Below are 20,713 nucleotides of genomic sequence, written 5' to 3' on the forward strand. Positions count from 1 at the left end.
TGCAGTCATATTTTCTTTTACCTTGCATAGTTTTATTGTACAGAGCCTCGCACATGACAAAATATCATGGCCACAAATTATAAATTCGTTCTCACTACTTAATTTGTTTCCACATTTTAGTTACATCGCACCACCTTGGACTAATTCACTCCCTTATTTTCATTCATTTGTGCCCTCCAGGAGCAGGAATGGACACCCCTGTTCTAAATCCACAATGGTTATATATGTGTTTCAATATTTGCATTTAGCATTTGTGGCTTCTTGTCCATGTCTGTTAGCTTTGAGGTCATACCTCTGATTAGCAACAAATGTAACTGGACCTACTTACATCATTCTGAATGGGCAGCTAACAAGGTCGTTGAAGACCACAGCTGCTAGCTTGAGGTTGTGAAAATGTGTGAAAATTTCCCAACCGTGACATCCCTACTACCATCTGGGTCACGGCACCAACATCACAGTTCCTACTTGCACTGCTCCAAGTGGGATTCGAACTGGCGTCAACCCGCATAGGAGGCTAGCATTGCATAGCATCCCAGATTAGCTAGCATGTGTTACACAAATAGCAAATCACGTTCATGGCTGTGATGTAAACTTGCTATTGACTATTTTTTTAAAAGAGGGACAAATTCTTCAAAATGTCTTGGCCAAATGACTTGTTTCACTGAGAAATACCTCAGCACAGGAGTGAAAACTGTACTAATCAGTTGATTTCATGGGATGTTCATTTAGCATTCAGAGTACAAAATAAACAAGTTTTCCTGACTGATGAATGATTTCAGTGTGGAAATAAAATGTTGACCAGGTACCCGGTAAGGCCCGCCATTCCCGTCATCCAGCTCCAGCACGTAACCCTCTACAGGCAGGGCTTGGACTGTAGTTATCCTCCAGGCCAGAGTGGCGCTGTTGTTCCGCATGCAGCATTTTTCCAACTGTAACAGTGGTGCGGGAGGCACTGTGGGGCTCTCTGCTAAAAGAGAGAACAATGTACACATTTAAGCATTGACTATCATCCTCTGAGGCATCAGAAGGTTAAACAAGGATAAATCTGGAGTGACATGCATGGGAGTAAGCACTTCCTGAAAGTCACTGGTGCATCTAAGAAACATACGGAGGATAAGGGACTGTGGTTTGGGGTGGGGTCGAGCATTACAGGGGAACAGTTTGTAGCAGCTCTGAAATACCTCCTGTGTTCTCCTCCTCTTTCTGGTCACTTGCATGCATTTGTTTCAATGATGCAGCCTCCTGACCATCTGAAAGATGATATCGGACAAAGCAGGTGTTGCATGTATAAAGGTAAAACTGGGGGGGGGGATCATTTGCCTCTGAAACTAGGAATTATGGAATTTGTGCTTGGATTGTGTAAACTATTCTTCGAGACGATGATGAATTTGAATTTGCAAGATATATTGGTTCAGTTGCCAATGTTGAAGAGTTTGTTTACTAGTCCTTGGATTCTAGAATCAAGTTCTAAATGGAAAACAAGAATCTCATTGCAACAAATATATAAAACAATATATTATTAGCCTAAAGTGACCACCAGTGTTGGAGAACGTTACTTTTTTAAAGTAAGGTGTTACATTACTGCTAGACATGTGCCGATATTCGGAAATACGATATATCACGATATTGAAAATGCACGATATTGTTATCATGGGAACTTCAAAATACTGTGAATAATTGTTTATTACGAATTATTACAATTTTTAGAATACATTTTAAGAATACTTGCCCCATCTAACGTATAAAATGCACAACACCGCTGTATGCTGCGTCAAAGGGACGCGCACTAGATGTAAACAAGCTCAACATGCACGAGAAGCACATGGCGGAACGAGTGAAGGAGACACGCTGAAAGTGCACGTTCACTCTCTGACAGCAGAGGGTGCTGATGAAACAGCAGAAATTCTGCGGTTACCCCGGAAACCCCGTAAACAAATCAACTGCGCTACTGAACAGTATCTAAAATGCTTCAAATAGCCATTTAGTTTTTTTTTGTATTCGCAATGTTGTTCATCACAGCACCAATTACTTAATACTTAAAGACTTAAAAGGCTATTTATTTTAATCTGGACTACAACATGCTAGAATGATTGAACATGTTCTGATTATTTGTTATTGTTCAGTAACACTAGTTAACATTAGTTAACATGTTAATTCCTTATTATCAAACTGACAATGAAAAGCATTTATTAATCCTAGTTATTGTTAATTTCTTATTTAAAGTTTAATAACATTACTAAAAAGCTGTAACTATTATTAACTATTATTTAATGGACCTGAGCTAAAACTAACAATGATCAGTTGTATTTTTTAACTAACATTAACAGAAAATAATACCTTCTGTAACAAAACATTCTTAATCTTAGTTAATGCATTAACTAACGTTAAATAATGAGACCTTTATTGTACAGTGTTACCTGTTGATCTTTATAGTAATTCTTTTGCACTTTAATCTGTTTGAAACATTTTACTTTTTTTGTGTGTATTGCGTAATTGTAATTGTTATAAGAAAAAGAGTTCTTAAACCTGTTATATGACAACACTTTTTTTGCATCTTATTTCAATATTGTGATAATACCGTATACTGTGATAAAAGCTTCAGCAATTATCGCAACATGAAAATTTGATGCCGTCACATGCCTAATTACTGCATTACTCATTAACAAGTAACTTTGCGATAATTACGCAAAATATGTTGCAGGATTAATTAATTATTGAAATCTACATACATTTCAGCAAATATTTCTGAACCATCCCCATAACAATGCAGTGTTGAATCAGCGTTGAAAACAGTTGTGCTGCTTGATATTTTTGTGGAAACCTTGATGCATTTTTTTTATATTATTTGATGAATAGAAAGTTCAAAAGAACATCATTTATTTGAAATCCATGATGGAAAAAAAGGATTAATTTATTTCAAAACAGTCTTTCCAACCCAAATGAATTGTATTGTAAGTGTTCTCTGTCACTTCCGATGTGTTCCATCCATCTGTTTTATCGCAATAACATGCCAAATCTTAAAAATTATTAGTTTCAAAACATAACCTTATCATGTAATGTTATTCCCCAAACACTGGTGACCACAAACAGCGAATGTTAAATCTCATTTGTTTGGTGTGTTGTCACATGTTACCTTTATTCTGGGTGAAGTCCAGCTGGAGAATTGACTGCATCAGAGGGTCTGTGTTGACTGTCAAGGCAAATTCTGGGCAGACCTTTGGCTCCAACGCACCTTTTACCCACTGGTCCTGAGAGGCCTGAACACGCTTTATCAATGCATCTGAGATCTGGAAGAAGAAAGAAATGAAGAAGAGAAGAGAAATGATCAACTGTGATGTCTTAAGGCACCCTCACACTACAAGATAATTGGGCCGATTTTGGGCCCAAATCTTTCCTTCCGACAATCCTAGGTAAAGTCGCGATTATATTCTACAGATTATCTTATCAGATGTTCCTGTGGTTTAAGGTGTGTTAAGAGTGATTGAATCTGCTCAGAAGAACGTCGGGGCCGCACCAATCTCAGGATTAGAAATCCTGTTGTATGGGGGGAAACCCTGAGGTAAAATACACATGTGCTCTGTAGATTGGGTGTCTTTTTGTGCCACATGCCAATCAGAAAGCGTGCTGATGAAAAGACAGAAGCATAATATGACTTTATCCAAACCTTCTTTTTTCCCCCGCATTTTCTGTAAAAAGCAGTCCAAACACTATTATCACCATTTTTTTGCCCGTCATCCGCCATCCGTCATCCGTTTACTCTAAAGTCGCATCTGACTGTGAGAGATTTTGCGGGATTTCGCGTGTTCACAGTCGGGGCTCTGGTTGTTTGAGAATGGAATCTGTTAGTGTGTGGTGTGCTGTCTTGGTCACTTCACAGCACTCCACGCACTATAGCAGGGGTGTCCAAACTCGGTCCTGGAGGGCCGCTGTCCTGCAGAATTTAGCTCCAACCCCAATTAAACACACCTGAACCAGCTAATCAAGATCTAACTAGGCATATAGAAACTTCTAGGCAGGTGTTTTGGAGCTGGTTGGAGCTAAACTCTGCAGGACAGCGTCCCTCCAGGACAGAGTTTGGACACCCCTGCACTATAGGAACAAAACTGTTTGTTTTTTATCGTCATGTTTGTGGTCTCTCGCATTTGGAAAATCTGATAAGATTTTAAAAATCCTTTAGTGTGGGCCTTTAGAAAATCAAATATTAATATAATAATAATATTATTTATTTTAATTTGTTATTTTTATTATTCTGTTGTTTGTCATTATTTATTATAATCACTGTATATATTCTTTAATTATTATTAATTAAAATAATCACAATAAACAATCATTTTAAAAAATCTACTTTTATGGTTGGAAAATGGTTTAGGTGAACTATTCCCTTAAGGACATGTTTTGAACAGTTTTGGTACTGTGTGAGGTTGCCATTGATGCACAGTATAAAAGTTTAGTCCATCACATTTTGCACAGTGTTTCAGGGATTTTTTTGTACTCGACTTTGTATCACTCTTCTTTGTATTTTGGGATCAAGACAAATCACTGTATAGTACTGTCTGCCAACTGCCTCTCTCTCTATCTTTTTCAGAAATCTCTGCTGGACAGGCATCTCTGACTCACATTACATGCTTTGTGAAGACACTCATAGAAACATCACAATTGATACTTCATAAAAAATTCAGTAAAGAGGCATCGTTGCTCCTCTGAAGCAGTCTTCGCTCTCTGTTTTACACTCACTGCTATGAAAGATCAATTATTAAAAGAGTTTAATTGCTGAGGGCCAGTCTAAACAGCAGGCAAACACTATGAAAGCTTGTTTCCGCTATGGAATAAAAAAATAGAAAAGGTAATAGCAACTTTTCATCTCATAATTCTGATATCTTTTTTTTTTTTTTTTTTTTTTACAATTGCGAGTTTATATCACAATTACCAGTGTGCATCTTACATTCATTCAAACTTCTGAATTAGCATACTTCTGAATTAGCATAGACAGAAATTAGGACAACGCATGTGTACAGTATCAGTATACTGGATCCGTGCATTAGATCTTAAAGTGACAGCAGCCTAATATTCCTGCTGCTGTCTGTGTTTTTATTGTACTAAAAGAAGATGCGAAAGGGAACTCAATTCATTACTCACACGCTGTGTGGGAAAAAATTACTTGCTGCTCTTGACTGAATAATTTTTTAAACTTTAATAAGGATTAATCTATGTTTAATTTATACACTGAAGATGATCCAGAGTTATTTTAAATTTGATTACTTTATTCAGTGTCTCTAGCTGAAAACTGCTGTTACTTGTCTTTAATAATGTTTTAAATTTATATTAGTTAGGATAGTAGTTTTAGCTGTGGTATCATTGGAATTCATAGTTTTCAGTCACATGACTCCCACAAAACATGCATGGAACTGCATTACAGACCTGTCAATTGTCCATCTCAAAAGAAGAAAATCAAAAACATGTGAACAAAATGCAAGTTTGTGATCCATACACAGCATCTTCTGCAGTATTTCAGCCACTACAAAAAACAGCATGACATTCTAAAACGGTTATTGTGAAAAACCTTAATGTACTAATGTACATTAATGTACTAATGCCTTAATGTACTAAAACAGTGATATTAAAAGATCAAATTTAGTATAAACCTTACTGAAGACGTATACTATATACAGGTGAGCAGATGAGCCCATAATATGAATGCAACATGTTAAATGGTTAAGCATTTTGTTTATAATGGTTTTCTTTGAAAAACACCTAATGAGAAACTGTGTGTTATATTTCAATTCTGGGTTAATCTACTTGCCTGTACATAATATGCATCATCAATAAGGTGTATACTGAATTGGTATTTTAATTTCAATTGTCTTACTACATTAGTACTTAGCACAAACCTGGTAAAAATGGTGGGCAATGGAGGAAAGCATTGTTTGTGGTGAGTTTTCCTATAAGTGTGTGACGTCACATGAAAACTATGAAAAGAGAATTGTAAATTTTCAGTGGTATCTAAAATTTTGGTGTCATAACTGGCTGTTTTTGCAAAAACAGTTTAATGGCAGTTTCCTTGGCAGGTGTGGCAAAAAGTTAGTTTTAGGCCCTGGTTGTAACCATAATTGTAGTAATATATATGGCGTATGCCGATTTGAATCACAATAAACATGCATGTAAACACTTTAATCGCATCTATTCCACACTGACATACATGAATGATGTTGTTATGCGCAGATTCGTACATAGAGGTAAAGAAGGAATCTCATTTTTTGGGGTGCTGAAGAAACTGAGTTAATAACATTGCGCAACATGAATATAATGCAGTATACTGATGGTCGAAAACACTGAAATTAAGACATTTTGGCGCATCAGCGAAAAAATCCAATACGTCCATAGAAAAGTGTTTTGCATTTGATGTAAGTAGATTAAAACAGTGGCCAGTAACACACCTACTGTATGTGAGTTTATCATTATTATTATTATTATTATTATTATTATTATTTTAGATCTTTGACCTTTGGCTTTGTGTTTCTCTCTGGGTTTTTCTGTTTCTCTTTGTACCTGTAGGAATCCACTGGGATCGTTCTCTTTAATAACCTCCAGACAGAATTCCATCATTCCTGTGGTCTGTCGGAGCTTCATGGTGCAGTGAGTTATCTGATCCTTTACAGTCTGAAACAGAAAGGCGATGGTTAAATTCTCATCACACACATACAGTCTGAGCAGTAGCATAAGAGACATTCCATCAAAGACCAGCTCATAGTGATGAACTCATGAGTTGAGTGTCACATCAGACAAATGCTTCAAAAGTCATATAACTAATATCAGGATCACCCAAAAACACAACTTACACAAAAAGGTAGATTGGTCTAATTTGATTCTGAAAAGTAAGACTGATTAGCTTTAACTAATCGCTAGTTGGACAGACTAGTTCTTAAAACATAGCCTTAACTTAAAGGCTATGTTTACGCAACTGGCCCCAGATTTGTATGGTTGTCAAGGATCTTCAGTTTCAGCCAATTAAGGCAATGTTCCGGGGTTCAATACAAGTTAAGCTCAGTCAGTTACCACAGAAAATGCTTTCAACAGAAAATTATTTTACAGTAATGCACTTTAAATGGAGCAAGGCATTGCACTAAAATAAACATTATAATACATTACACTAAACTAAAATATTTTCTCACCTATCCTGGATGTTGATTGATCAAGTCAAGTTGAGTCAAGTCACCTTTATTTATATAGCGCTTTTTACAATGCAGATTGTGTCAAAGCAGCTTTACAGTGATAACTGGTATATAATTTTGGCTGCACAGCAGCTCTTAAAGAAAATGGTGTCATTGTCCATCATAAGTAAATTCAGTATCGATTAATTCGGTTGTAAGAATCAGTAGTTATTAATTTTGTTAATTTATCTATATCAGCGCTGGAGTGAACAGTGATGTCATCATCCAGCTCAGTTCACTTCGCATACAATGGTGTCAATGCAGGCAGATCAAAACACTGTTGAATATCAAATGTCAAGTGTCCCCAACTAAGCAAGCCAAAGGCGACAGCAGCAAGGAACCCAAACTCCAACAGGTGACATCAGGTGGCAAACAGGTGTTAAAATAGGTGTGGTGTGATCAATACAGCATTCTAGCCATGCTAAAATGAGCCTGTATGTATGAAATTCCTAAACACCTATTTACCATATAAAACTTGATTTTCACCGCAGGGGGTCTTTAATGTTTGTTTTTGAAATACAAAGAATTGAATGTTTGACTTCATTAATCATATTCATTTATCCATCCATATCTAATTGTGCAGATCTGATCAAATCACTCTTTAAGTCACTCTTTATTAATTCTGCATTAATTATAATGCATAATTATTTGATGATGCGCTTGTCAAGCTCTCTCTGGAATGAGATGAATGACTGTTTAATTATAACTGACAGAACCAGCATTAACCCTTTAAGGTATAAATGAATGAATATTTAAACAAAACTGGCATCTCAATCAGACAAAATAAATTAATAATGCTTAAAGACATTGTTAATGTGAGTTTGACAATATGGAAATATGAAGGAAAATAGATGCCCTTTATTTTAAATTTCCACTTTTTTGTCTGCCAACCTCTTTGTGATTAAAAATCTGTGTCAAATGAACTGATGTTTAATGTGAAAAGAGTGATAGATACACCAGGGTAACCTAAATTCTTCTGCTTTCCTGTCTGCTTTTTTATTTTACACACCCAAGTTCCATTACATGAACTGTAGATAAATTCAGTGCTTTGAAAGCACAATATAATCTTGCATCTCTGTGATATAAAGCATCGTATGGATTAACTCCGTAACTCCCGTCATCCCCTGTTCATTGTGGTGAAAGAGGGCATGTGTAAAGCTCTGTTGTCAGACTACTGGCGTGGAAGAAAAGAATTAGAGTAGAAAATGACGTCTCCTGTCGCTGCAAACACAAGAACACTTCATTTGATTAACTGCACACAGACCCCGGAAGATGGAGGAACAAAAAACATCTATCATTAAGATAATTTGTGGCTAATAGTATAACTATTAGTCACAAATTATCTTAGTGGAAAAACGCTACTTATAGACTGGATTGCTGGTGATATGGTGGATACAACCAGAGATGATGAAAATGGCACCAGAAGCATCATGCTAATTTAAACATTGCCATTAGTGCTTGCAACTTCCCCTCAAAAAATACATTAAACTAAAAAAAAAATAAAAAAAAAATAATTTAAAAGCATTCAGATATGCTACTAGTGCACGTTTTTGATCATGCACTGAGTAAATAAAATTTTATTCCTTACATACAGTTAGATTAAATAAATCTCACTTTATTCTGACCATATGGAGTCACACAGATGAGACAAAAACTCAATCTGCTTTCCGTATGGTCACGACACTAATAGTGTTTTACAGTATTACAGAAACTCTCTCCCTCTATCCCATCTGTGTGGTGAAGCAGGCTACATTATCATGTGACCGATTGAGGAAATAATCTTGCTGCTGCAAAATTTAAAGTAGTTAAAGTTGAACTTTTGAATGGTTTTAAGCTGATGTTATTATTACTACTCCGAAAAAAGTATTATGCCTAATTTTAGGTTTGTGGACCCTTGTCAAAAAGTGTGTGTGTGTGTGTGTGTGTTGACCTACCTTCAGTTTGCTTTCTTTCTCCTTTGTGACCTTGGTGAGCAGTTTGGCCTTCTGCCGAGTGAGCGCTTCAATCAGAGAGTCACACTGAGCGACCAGACATGCCTCAAACTCAACCCCGTTCTCCTGTTACACACACACACACACACACACACACACACACACACACACACACACACATTGGGTTTCCATGTTTTATGGGGACTTTCCATAGGACTTTCCATTATACTGTACAAACTGAATATTCTATCCCCTAACCCTACCCCTAAACATACCCATCACAGAAAACTTTCTGCATTTTTACATTTCCAAAAAACATCACTTAGTTTAAAATGATAATGACATAATTTATAAGCTGTTTTCCTCATGGGGACCAAAAAATGTCCCACAACATAGGGAATACCTGAACCACACACACAGTATACACTCCTATAAAACAGTACATAACATATATCTCAATCATTTTGCTTTGTTCTAAATATAAAACTTTTGTAACATTTTAACCCCCCTCCAGAAGAAGTCTGCTAATAAAGTTTGTTGTGATAAAGTTGTTGAGTCCACAATTTTCCACCCTCTGTCTGAGCCTTAAGAATTAAACATGCTACTGTACCTTTAAGACTTCTATATGTAAAATACCTCTTATTATTTGCTAACATTTGAAAATTTGTACATTTGCATATTTTAATTTTCTAAATAGACTAAAATAGTGTTTATATGGGCAGTTATAATTTAAAGGGGTGGTTGATTATGATTTCACTTTTTTAACTTAAGTTAGTGTGTAATGTTGCTGTTTGAGCATAAACAACATATGCAAAGTTACGATGCTCAAAGTTCAATGCAAAGGGAGACATTTTAAAGAAATCACTTTTTAAGGACTACAACAAATGGCTGGTAGGGACTACAATGAGCTCAATTTAATGCCAATTTAAAGGGTCAATTTAATGCTGGATTAGCACAAAAGCAAACACAGCAACTACATAAATTTATCCACTAACCATTCAGAAATGTCCAAATGCATCCTAAAAGTTGTAACTTCTTCCTGATTCTCTACATCAGTGTCTGACTCCAGTTTGAACAATGTAAGGCTGAACACCGTTACTGACAATCGTCATTTTGGCTGCGTGAGATTCTCCAGCTTTGTTGTTGTTGAGCAACCAAAGCGTGAGCTGTTGAAGCTCTGCCCTCTTCTGGAAAGGGGGCCAGGAGCAGCAGCTCATTTGCATTTAAAGGGACACACACAAAAACACTGTGTTTTTCCTCACACCCAAATAGGGCAAATTTGACAAGCTATAATAAATGATCTGTGGGGTATTTTGAGCTGAAACTTCACAGACGCATTCTGGGGACACCAGAGGATTATATTAGGCTACATCTTGTAAAAGGGACATAGGTCCCCTTTAAAATTGTGGCAATGTGGATACAATATGATGTTTATATGTGACAAGTTTTTTTTAAAAAAAGCTGCTTTACAGGTTAGCTTCAATATATGGTCTGGGTGGACTGGGGAGGGAGCTGTTTTCAAACAAGTTTCACAAATACACCCCTGTCTGCCATTGGTTGATCGAACAGATAGCCCTGTCCCAAACTCATTAATTGTTTCTGGTTTTGTTTTGCTTGTTCACTGATGCTCGAACAAGCAGAGGCAAGTCTTGCCAAGCCACAATGTGACAAAATCAACCTACAAATGTCTACAATAGATGCTTGAGGCTGTCTACACTGAACATGCCAAAACGAAAGTTCTAAATCCATTTGTACTGTTGTCTGAAGTAGCGCAAGCACAGGGAGTATGTCAGAAACAGAACAAGGCATCAAGCAACAGATATAACATCACCCTTCAAATAAAATCAACAACAGTATATTGAAATATGTGCAATTAAATTTTACTTTTTTTTACACAGCTACTTCATAATGTCCGTCAATGGGCAAGGATGCTTTTAAAGGCATCAGAATGGTGTAGTTACAGCATCCACCAGAACAGGCAAACTGGACCATGCAAACCAGGCTTGGGCTCAACCAGTGGTGTGAGTTTGGTGCTGGACTCCCTGTTTGTGCAAGCAATTAAAGACAGAGTATTTGAATCTCTATTCTGCTTGGTACCCCTAGTGTCACGGAAATGACACACTTCAACTTTAAAATGTATTTTGTTAAGCTGGCAAAGATCAGTTTGAGATCGTCTGTGGTGTAGGAGTTTAGAACGGAACTAATCGTTCATTCACTTTGAGTATGGTTGTGATTCAGATGTGAGACATACACCCACACACTGACACTAGGGCTGATGGGACTGAGTCATTTCATCTACTACAAAAAGATGATGAAGAGGAGACATTTGATATGAGCATGTATGACTGGTACATTTTAAAATAAGAAGTCAGGCTTGAAACCAGACTATAGTCCTTCTGCAGGACTTGTCTCTGTGTGTGCCGGTATGTCACATTACATTGAAAATCACTGATCTCTGTAGCACTTTAGTTCAAAGTCTACTTACAGAGGCTTTTAAAGACAATCTCTCTCTCTCCCTCAGCTGCTGGTCAGTATGAAAAGGCATTATACTCTCCACTTTAGTAAAAATAGCTCAGAGCTCATAATCCAGTGGTCTCCAGGCAGAATACAGTTCAATACTCATGACATTCATATACATGCATGGATTCGATTGTATGCAGCAATTGCATTTGATCAACATTCACTACAAATAAATGTTAAGCTACAACAGTTTTATTTCTCTAGACAGGGTTTTTCAACACCTGCTCCAGGGACCCCCAGTATAACGTAAAATTTTTCCAATAACATTTTATTTCAACATTACATTACGTTCTAATTGATGTTCCAAACTTGTCATAAACTATTTTTATATTTTTAATCCTTCATGATATATCTGCCTACAGACTCTCTTGCACAGACCCCCATGGAACCCTGGTTGAAAACCTTTGATGTTCAATGCAAAAACATGCCAACAAAATTCATGTTAACATCTAACATATGGCATGTTTGTTTGATACATGCTGAACATCATAATTACCCCACTTCATTTTTAACAAGATAGTAATTTGCATATTTAATGAGACACTCGCAAATCAAAGAGGACAAGATAATATTTGAGTGCTGCTTGCATGGCTATTTTGATTATATTATTATTTTTGCTCTGATGTGAAGGCAATTTTTTATTCATAAGAGTTTAAAACATAGTGATACTTATTGGAAGATATTCATCAAAACTTCTAACCTATGTAAGCATTTAATATTTTAAGAGTTTACATCATTTTCATATTTCTAATACATCAAAACACATAACAAAGCCTGATGAAGAGTTATATACCTGTATCTGCTGAAGCAAGTTTTTCAGTTGCACCAGGAACTCCTTGGCCTCCTTGGCTTTATCAGACACTCCATTTAACGCCTGGGACAGCTGACACTGCACACAAAAACACAGGTCACTTAATTCAAAATGCTTCAAAATCTTTTCATCAAAAATCATTTGTTGATAGAGCTGTGAGCAATTTTATGTTATGTAACCCTTAATCAATTCAATTAATCTATTCATGCTACATAAAAAATTTCACAAGTTCATGGAGCTATTCACCAACTACATCCCACTGATCATTTCCAGCATACTCCAACACTGTCCAACCTTAAAGAGCATTCTCAAACACTACCTAACATTCCACGCATCCTAAAATACAACCTACCATTATTTAGAGTCCTGATCAACCCAACATTACCTGGCATCCTCAAATATCTCCCGACATTGCCACCATTCATAAACATACCCCAGATTCCCAACATCTTCAGACTCAAGAGGTCAAGGTTTGGCTGTTTAGCATAGACTGTTAGTCCCTGTTGGTACATGCCATAGCTAAAACATTATGTGGGCAAGAAGTATCTTTCACCCTTGACAGCCATTCAAAAGTAGCCTTTTATTCTAATGAAATAACACCAAAAGAAAGAATAAGACCCACTGCCCAAGGGCCTCCTCACAGGCCGCTGATCTGGCCATGCCAATTCAACATTACTCAGCATCATAAAATGACACCCAACAATCCCAAAATCCTGAAACATCCAACATGAATGAGCATTCTTATAACACGCAGGTTCAAAGAAGCAAGAGAAAACAATGGATCTAAATACAACTATTTAATAAAAGAACTAAAAACACATAGACACCAAAACACGAACAGAATCCAAGGAATGAGAACATGAACACAAACGACAACTGACAGTAAAACACAGGGGCTGTGTTTGAAATCGCCCCCTATACCCTCATTCACTATTTCCTACATTACTCCACTAATATCGTTCCACTTGAAGTTGAAAACGAGTGACACTGAATGCACCGGAAAGGCTGCCACTTTTGCATAGTTTGTGCTTGCTGTTTAATAATCATTTGAAATTTAGCAAACTGGCAGCTCTAGTAGTAATGAAAAGATTTATCTTGAACTCTGTCATGGCAACTAGCATGTGTAAACCTTAATTAAACAATTTAACAATCAATTAAAAAGGAATTTATACCTATATGATATTACGCTGTAGCCACATTGGACCAGTGGTTCGGAAAATGGATGCAACGATAATTTAGCTGCGGGCACCATCTTCTGGTCAGACGAGGGAATTCATTCAGAGCGACCGTCACAGTGCATTTTTGAGTATTCTCTCGCTGTTGAGGATACATCGGTTGTATACTTGTTATTGCGGTGCATTGTGGGATTGAATGAGAGCACTCGATAATGTCCACTATGGTTTTGGACACCACTACAAATGGCTGTCCCCTCAAATAGTGCCCTATTTAAGGGTATAGGGGGTGATTTCAGACACAGCCAAGGAATCCAGGCCTTAAATACATGAGGTTTAACAAGGAAACATAGAACACATGGGGAGACAATCACAGGGAAACAATTATAAATAAAACTACAAAGGACTACAAAAACATCACAGGGAACACAGAAACAAGAATTTCAACATAAAAGTCCAAAAACATAAAACAGGGGATACATGACAGAGCCCCTCCTCCATTTAAGGAGAGGGTTCCAGACACTCCAAAAACAGGCTGGAAACAGGCAGTTCAAGGGTTCATGAGGGGAGGTGCAGAGGGCCTTGGGAACAAGGTGGAGCAGGGGACCACAGTGGTGACCACAGAAGAGCAGACATAAAACATAAAACATTAACATAACACACCACCAAACATTCCCAGCATCTTCAAATACACCCCATATTCAAAACATCCTCAAATATTTCCACCATCCTCAAACACCACCAAACATTCCCAGCATCTTCAAACACCACTCAACCCTCCCAGTGTCTTCAAAACACTGCCCAACATTCTCAGCATCCTCAAACACCACCCAACATTCCCAGCAGCTTCAAACACCACTCAACCCTCCCAGCATCTTCAAACACCATTCAACACTCCCAGTGTCTTCAAAACACTGACCAGCATTCTCAGCATTCTCAAACACCACCCAACATTCCCAGCATCTTCAAACACCACTCAACACTCTCAGTGTCTTCAAAACACTGCCCAGCATTCTCAGCATCCTCAAACACCACCCAGCATTCTCAGAAGCTTTAAACACCACCCAACTTTTCCAGCATTCTCAGACACCAACAAAATTTTCCACCATCTTCAAACACCACTGAACATTCCCAGCAGCTTCAAAAACCACCAAACATTCTCAGCATTGTCAAATACCACCCAACATTCCCAGTATCTTCATATACAACCCATATTTTCAGCATCCTCAAACACCACCCAACATTCATATCAGCTTTAAACACCACTCAACACTCCCAGCATCCTCAAAACATTGCCCAACTTTCTCAGAAGCTTCAAACACCACCCAACTTTTCCAGCATCCTCAAACACCAACAAAATTTCCAGCATCCTCAAACACCACGTAACATTCCCAGCAGCTTCAAACACCACTCAACACTCCCAGCATCTTCAAAACACTGCATGACATTTTCAGAAACTTCAAACACCACCCAACTTTTCCAGCACCCTTCAAACACCAACAAAATGTTCCAGCATTCTCAAATACCACCCAACATTCCCAGCATCCTCAAATACAACCCATATTTTGAGCATCCTCAAACACCACCCAACATTTCCAGCATCTTCAAAACAACACCCATCATTTCTGTGGGGCCTTGAAAAATGATGTCCAAGAGCCTCACATTAGCATCATCCAATCCTACCAATCCAACATTACCCAGAATCCTCAAACACCACCCAATATCCTGGATCAAAGGACCATGATCCAGTCCAGCAATCCAGCTTCACCATTTTCCCAAAATCCTTAAACGCACCCCACATTCCCAATATCCTCAAACACATCTCAAAGACCCCAAGCCTGACAAAACATTCTAAAATACCACATAACATTCCCAACACCTAACACCAACTCTACAATACTCAACACAACTGTGCAATATGACATCACACACTTCAATCACTCACTCAATCAAATATAACTAAACTCTTTTTCATGTCCTGTCAATATTTTTCTAAACAAAACTCAACTCTCTGGATTTGAATGATTTTTATGGGTTGTATTGTGTCTGTGCAGAATCGGCTTTAGACCATTGAAACACGCCAACTTAATACTCAGTCACGAGAAGCTCTGCCCAGAGGTTTACAGACCTCCATAATCCATAGACAGCAGAATTAAGGACTAATTTGGACTTGATTATCTCAAAGCAAACAAAAGCTTTGCATTATGGTTTCTTTATGGTTAAAACTTTATCCTTCTCTATTGTGTGTGCCAACTATCTAATTCTCATATGAGCTTTAATAAAACCCCCAGCCTGAGCCCGAGCCTGGCCGACATTTGACAGCAGGAGTGAGAACCAAGATGCGTGACTCATTAATCCAGATTTAGTAGGAACACTGAAATAGCACTCATCACTAGATCTCTGACAGGAAAAGAGTGTGAAAAGATCAATAAATAATATGTTCTATTCAATAAAGTTCTATTAACAAGGTTATCGTGACAAAAGGAATACCGTTTCCAAGTCCACATCTCCACTAGTTTCAATTGAGAATCCCATCTCAACAGCTGGTAATAAGCACTATATAGCGAACTGAGATTTCGGTATGGAGATAGAATCATGATTTTTCGGTAGCATTACAGCACACCGTGAGTGTATATTAGTACTGTTTGTTGTTAGAGCATTTGGATCTAGAAACGGTAACGTGACGTAAGATAACCTGACTCTTTTCTCACAGTGTCTGAAATGGTTTAATAAAGGATTCAGTATCTCTAAACCCCTCCTTTCTGAAAGCCTGCTCTGCTCTGATTGGTCAGATGGCCTAGTCTGTTGTGATTGGTCGACCTCTTACAGCACGTCAGAAACTAAACACCTATTACCATATCTGAATTTCAGCTCTGGCGACTTCCTCAGTGCTTGATACACAATGATACGAACAGTAACAATGGCGTCGGTTTTACCGTATCATTTCAAGTCCTCATCCTTTGGAAATGCAGCAAAGTGGATTTGCTTTCACAGCTCAGAAAACAGCGTCTTCTCAACATGTTGACAACACAAACCAAACTCTTCCAGGCCTCAGCTACAACTACAGTGTTTGAGGGGCAAAGTAGACATTGTTCACAGGCGGCCAATGAAGACCATAGGCTGGCATTATGCAAATTTGTTACAAACCTATGTAGGTTCATGCCGGAATTAAGACTGTAATTACGCCTTGATGGACTGACGACTTGTTGCAGGCAGTTCAGAATTTTTTTTTTTTTTTTTTTTGGGAGACAATAACTCCATTTATTATGCATGTCACAAACAGCTATATTACACACTACATAAAAAGGTAATATTCGAAAAGCCTATTAGGGGCACTTTAATGTAATATAAAGGCCAATTATTACATTGTATTTATGTTGCCTCTAAAAGACATTTAAAGTATTCAGCATTTCCTTTTTTCAAAATATTTCTTCATCATAAGTACTAACAGAACAGCTAATGAAAATGTTAGTTGTTAAAGGGATAGTTCACCCGAAAATGAAAATTCTTTCATCATTTACTCAGCCTTAATTTGTTCCAAACCTGTATAAATTTCTTTGTTCTGCTATACACAAAGGAAGATATTTGGAAGAATGTTTGTAACCAAGCAGATCTCGCCCCCCCTTGACTACCATAGTATTTTTTCCCCCCCTACTATGGTAGTCAATGGTGGACGAGAAATGCTTGGTTACAAACATTCTTCCAATTTCCTTCTTTTGTGTACAGCAGTACAAAGAAATTCATGAATGACATGAGGGTGAGTAAATGATGACAGAATTTTCATTTTTGGGTTAACTATCACTTTAAGAGGAATCAGAACCAAACCTGTTAAATTTCTTGTGATTTCCTAACGTAATGCACACAATAGAGGGTAAAAATCTTCCATGCATGTGACTCTGGCTTGACTAATGATCACTCAAGTCTGTGGAAAAGACCCTGGCACCAATCCACACAGATACACACACACATTTCCTTTCCACCTGCTCCTTCCTCTGGGCCTTCCCTGGCCTTCTTCGATCAGCGGGTTCTTAAATCAACGAAAGAAACACACACACATAAACAAACACAAGCACACACGCAGACGTATCTCCTTGTTCTATTAATGTGCCATCTGCCCGGGCAAGCTGTCCAGCCTGCTAACAAGACCCTGACAGATACCCCTCTCATGGCCCACTTCTCCCAGTATGTGTGCCTGTGTGTTCGAGAAGAAGACACCAGGACACTGCTGGGGTCAATGATGCATCAGGGTCACCGTCCCACCCCTGCTTTTGTTGTCGATAGACCCTGTACAATCTGGCTCTCCTTCACACTACTCAAACTAATTTCAGCCAAAGAATCAAACAAAGAAATGGGCTTGTTTTTCTTCCCTTGCTTTGTTAAAATAGTGTTAACAGACTTAAAAGTGCAAAATGTCACGGTCGTAGTTGTAGTTTATTGACCACAGTCAGCACAAAGGTCAGGTGGTCAGAGTCACTTATACAGAAGTAAAATGTATATCAGCTCTACAATTTCTACAAATATTTTCTTTTTCTTTTATTCAGCAAGGATGTGTAAAACTGCTGAAAACTTACAGTAAAAACATTTATAATCTTACAAAAGATTTCTATTTCAAATAAATGCTGTTCTTTTGAACTTTATATTAATCAAAGAATCCACAAAAATATTTTCACAAAAATATTCAGCATTGTTTTCAACATTGATAATAATAATAATTGTTACTTGAGCATCAAATTAGTATATTAGAATGATTTCTGAAGGATCATATGACACTGAAGACTGGAGTAATAATGCTGAAAATTCAGCTTTGATCAGAGGAATAAATTACATTTTAAAATATATTAGAATAGAAAACAGTTATATTAATTTGTAATAATATTTCACAATATTACACTGTCTTTTTGACCAAAAATGCAGCCTTACCGACCCCAAACCTTTAACATATATAGTGTATATATAATATTTAAAATCCAAACTCATTTTTGTAAAAATTTTGATTTAAAATCGTGTTTGTGAATGCCAGTTGGTTTAACATTTTGTTATATAACTCAATGACATTCATTTTTAAATGTAGCGTAGGTGTCCAAATAGCTTTTAGGGGCCACTGTATCATTTCAATCTCTATGGAAAGCTGGACAATAAACTTTGAGATAAAAGGTGTCTGCTAAAAGAATACATGCGAATGTAGAAGTAGAAAAACACTGCACTGATATAATTAAACAGTGAGTCTGTGATAATGTGGAGAGCTCTGAGAAAAAGGCTGTGCTAATATGAAATCACATGGAAAAGTGGAGCTTCTTCATTCAAGCTTTCTATCCTGCTAAAAGACGGAGCGCTATTATCTCATTATCTACTTCAGCAGAGCAATGTGATGAAGAGGTGATGAGACGTGATTGAATTTATAGACAGTGGAAGATGAGCAGTGTGTGTGTGTGTGTGGGGGGGGGGGGCATCACAGGGACATGCATGGCAGTTCAATAACTGCTGTTGGTTGATTTTTCTGACAGGGCAATTGGGCACTTGGCTTATCAGCATGTTTGCTGGACTGAGGCTGTCTGTTTGTGCATGTGTATGTGCGTGTGTGTGTGTGTGTAATAGAAGACGATACAAATCTGTGCTGATGTAGTAGTGACCTTGATTATGAGTCCTCGGGGAGTATGCACTAAAGAATGGGTCGTTTTCACCATACACATCCAGAACTACCTCCTTTTCTGACTCTGTTCCAAATTGTAGTGAAGAACCTCTTCATAAGCAGAGACCTTTTTAAGGCAAGCATCCTAACTGATATAGACACCCATAAATAGGCTCACATACATTAGCGGAGGGACATTCTCCATTTGTTTATATTTTTTGAGATTTTAATAAAACTTTTGACCACACTGCAAACAAAAACAAAATGCAATGTGAAGTCACAGTGTATGCCTGCAGCTATGTGTGCGTAGCTATAAAAAGGACAATCACTACTTGACTGAACTAAGTGCTAAATGCATTTGAGATGCAATCACTTTGACTTTGGCTCACTGGCATACAACTTCAATGCCTCGGATTTAACACATTTAAAGTGTCGCACCAAAGCAAATTATGAGATATTTACTGTACATAAATATTTGAAGATGAACAGACTAACAATTCAACTTTGTGGTTTAGATATTGTAATTAGCCAATTAGCTTAGCAAGAAATATATTGAAACAAAAGTGCACCAATGAAATGAATTAGAAACTGACTTGTAAAAAGTCAACAAATATAAGTTAGCTAATGCTAGCTGCGCTTCCTTGATCCTCCTTGATCCTTCCCCTGCTGTCAAATGTAGTGTCTGTTTGTCAGGCTCTCAAACAAAAGGTTTTATTCTTTCACATCCATCTTTGTTTTCCATTGTAATCTGTAATTTTTGAGATTGATACTTACCGTATATGCTAAACTGATTCAAATGTGCTAAATACTAAGCAGTCTTCAGTTGTTTGGATCCTAGATGCTAAGATGCTAAGGACAAATTATGTAATATGAATTTAATATGGATTCCATATTATACAGGACAGTGGGCAAACCTACTAAAATGACTGCTTTGGACAACCCGATCTGAAATTTAAATTTTTTTTTTGAGTTGGCGTTTTCATATGAATTTGAGTATGAAAGAGTATGAAAACATATGATTTGTAGAAAAAAACTAAGCCTTTAAACCTTTTTGCTGGCAAAAACGTTCCAGTGTCTGTTGTCAGCAGTGTAGTGATATACGAAGCCCAGCTCACACAGAAGTGACTTTCAAACCAAGCAGCTTTCTATTGGTCAGTGTGGGTAATTTATGTGACTAACTGAACCTGTTGCGAAATCTGCATAGGGAAATCTTTCGCTTTCATGCGTAATTCCCAGTTGCTTGAATTCTTGTTAAAATGACTGGATTTCACTCATGAACATTTGCCAAAAAAGGTAAATGTGACTGTGGCGTGAAGCAGGGCGGGGCAGAGAGCTGTGGGAGCGGAGCGAGGCCGGTGGCGCTAATGTTAATGAGTGACATCTGCGCCACACACCAGTCTCAAGTCCCACGGAGAATATCCGGAAGGATAAAAGGAGGAGTG

The 20,713-nt window shown here is 37.5% G+C and overlaps 1 protein-coding gene across 4 annotated transcripts in view; it reads right to left on the reverse strand.

Moving 5' to 3' along the window:
* The window catches only part of LOC127502156 (E3 ubiquitin-protein ligase TRIM9), a 48,163-nt gene that overhangs the window by 15,907 nt on the left and 11,543 nt on the right, over positions 1 to 20,713 (reverse strand). For 2 of the 4 annotated variants that reach the window (XM_051874776.1, XM_051874775.1), the window contains exons 2-7: positions 12,453 to 12,548; positions 9,143 to 9,265; positions 6,547 to 6,657; positions 3,134 to 3,287; positions 1,182 to 1,250; positions 807 to 967 (exon numbers count right to left, since the gene is read on the reverse strand). In XM_051874776.1, coding sequence (XP_051730736.1) covers positions 807 to 967; positions 1,182 to 1,250; positions 3,134 to 3,287; positions 6,547 to 6,657; positions 9,143 to 9,265; positions 12,453 to 12,548 — 714 coding nt within the window. The remainder of the gene's footprint in view (positions 1 to 806; positions 968 to 1,181; positions 1,251 to 3,133; positions 3,288 to 6,546; positions 6,658 to 9,142; positions 9,266 to 12,452; positions 12,549 to 20,713) is intronic. The other 2 variants (XM_051874778.1, XM_051874777.1) reach the window with 2 other exon arrangements.

Source organism: Ctenopharyngodon idella, chromosome 20 (genome assembly GCF_019924925.1).
Source record: "Ctenopharyngodon idella isolate HZGC_01 chromosome 20, HZGC01, whole genome shotgun sequence".
In the NCBI taxonomy this organism is placed as follows: domain Eukaryota; kingdom Metazoa; phylum Chordata; class Actinopteri; order Cypriniformes; family Xenocyprididae; genus Ctenopharyngodon; species Ctenopharyngodon idella.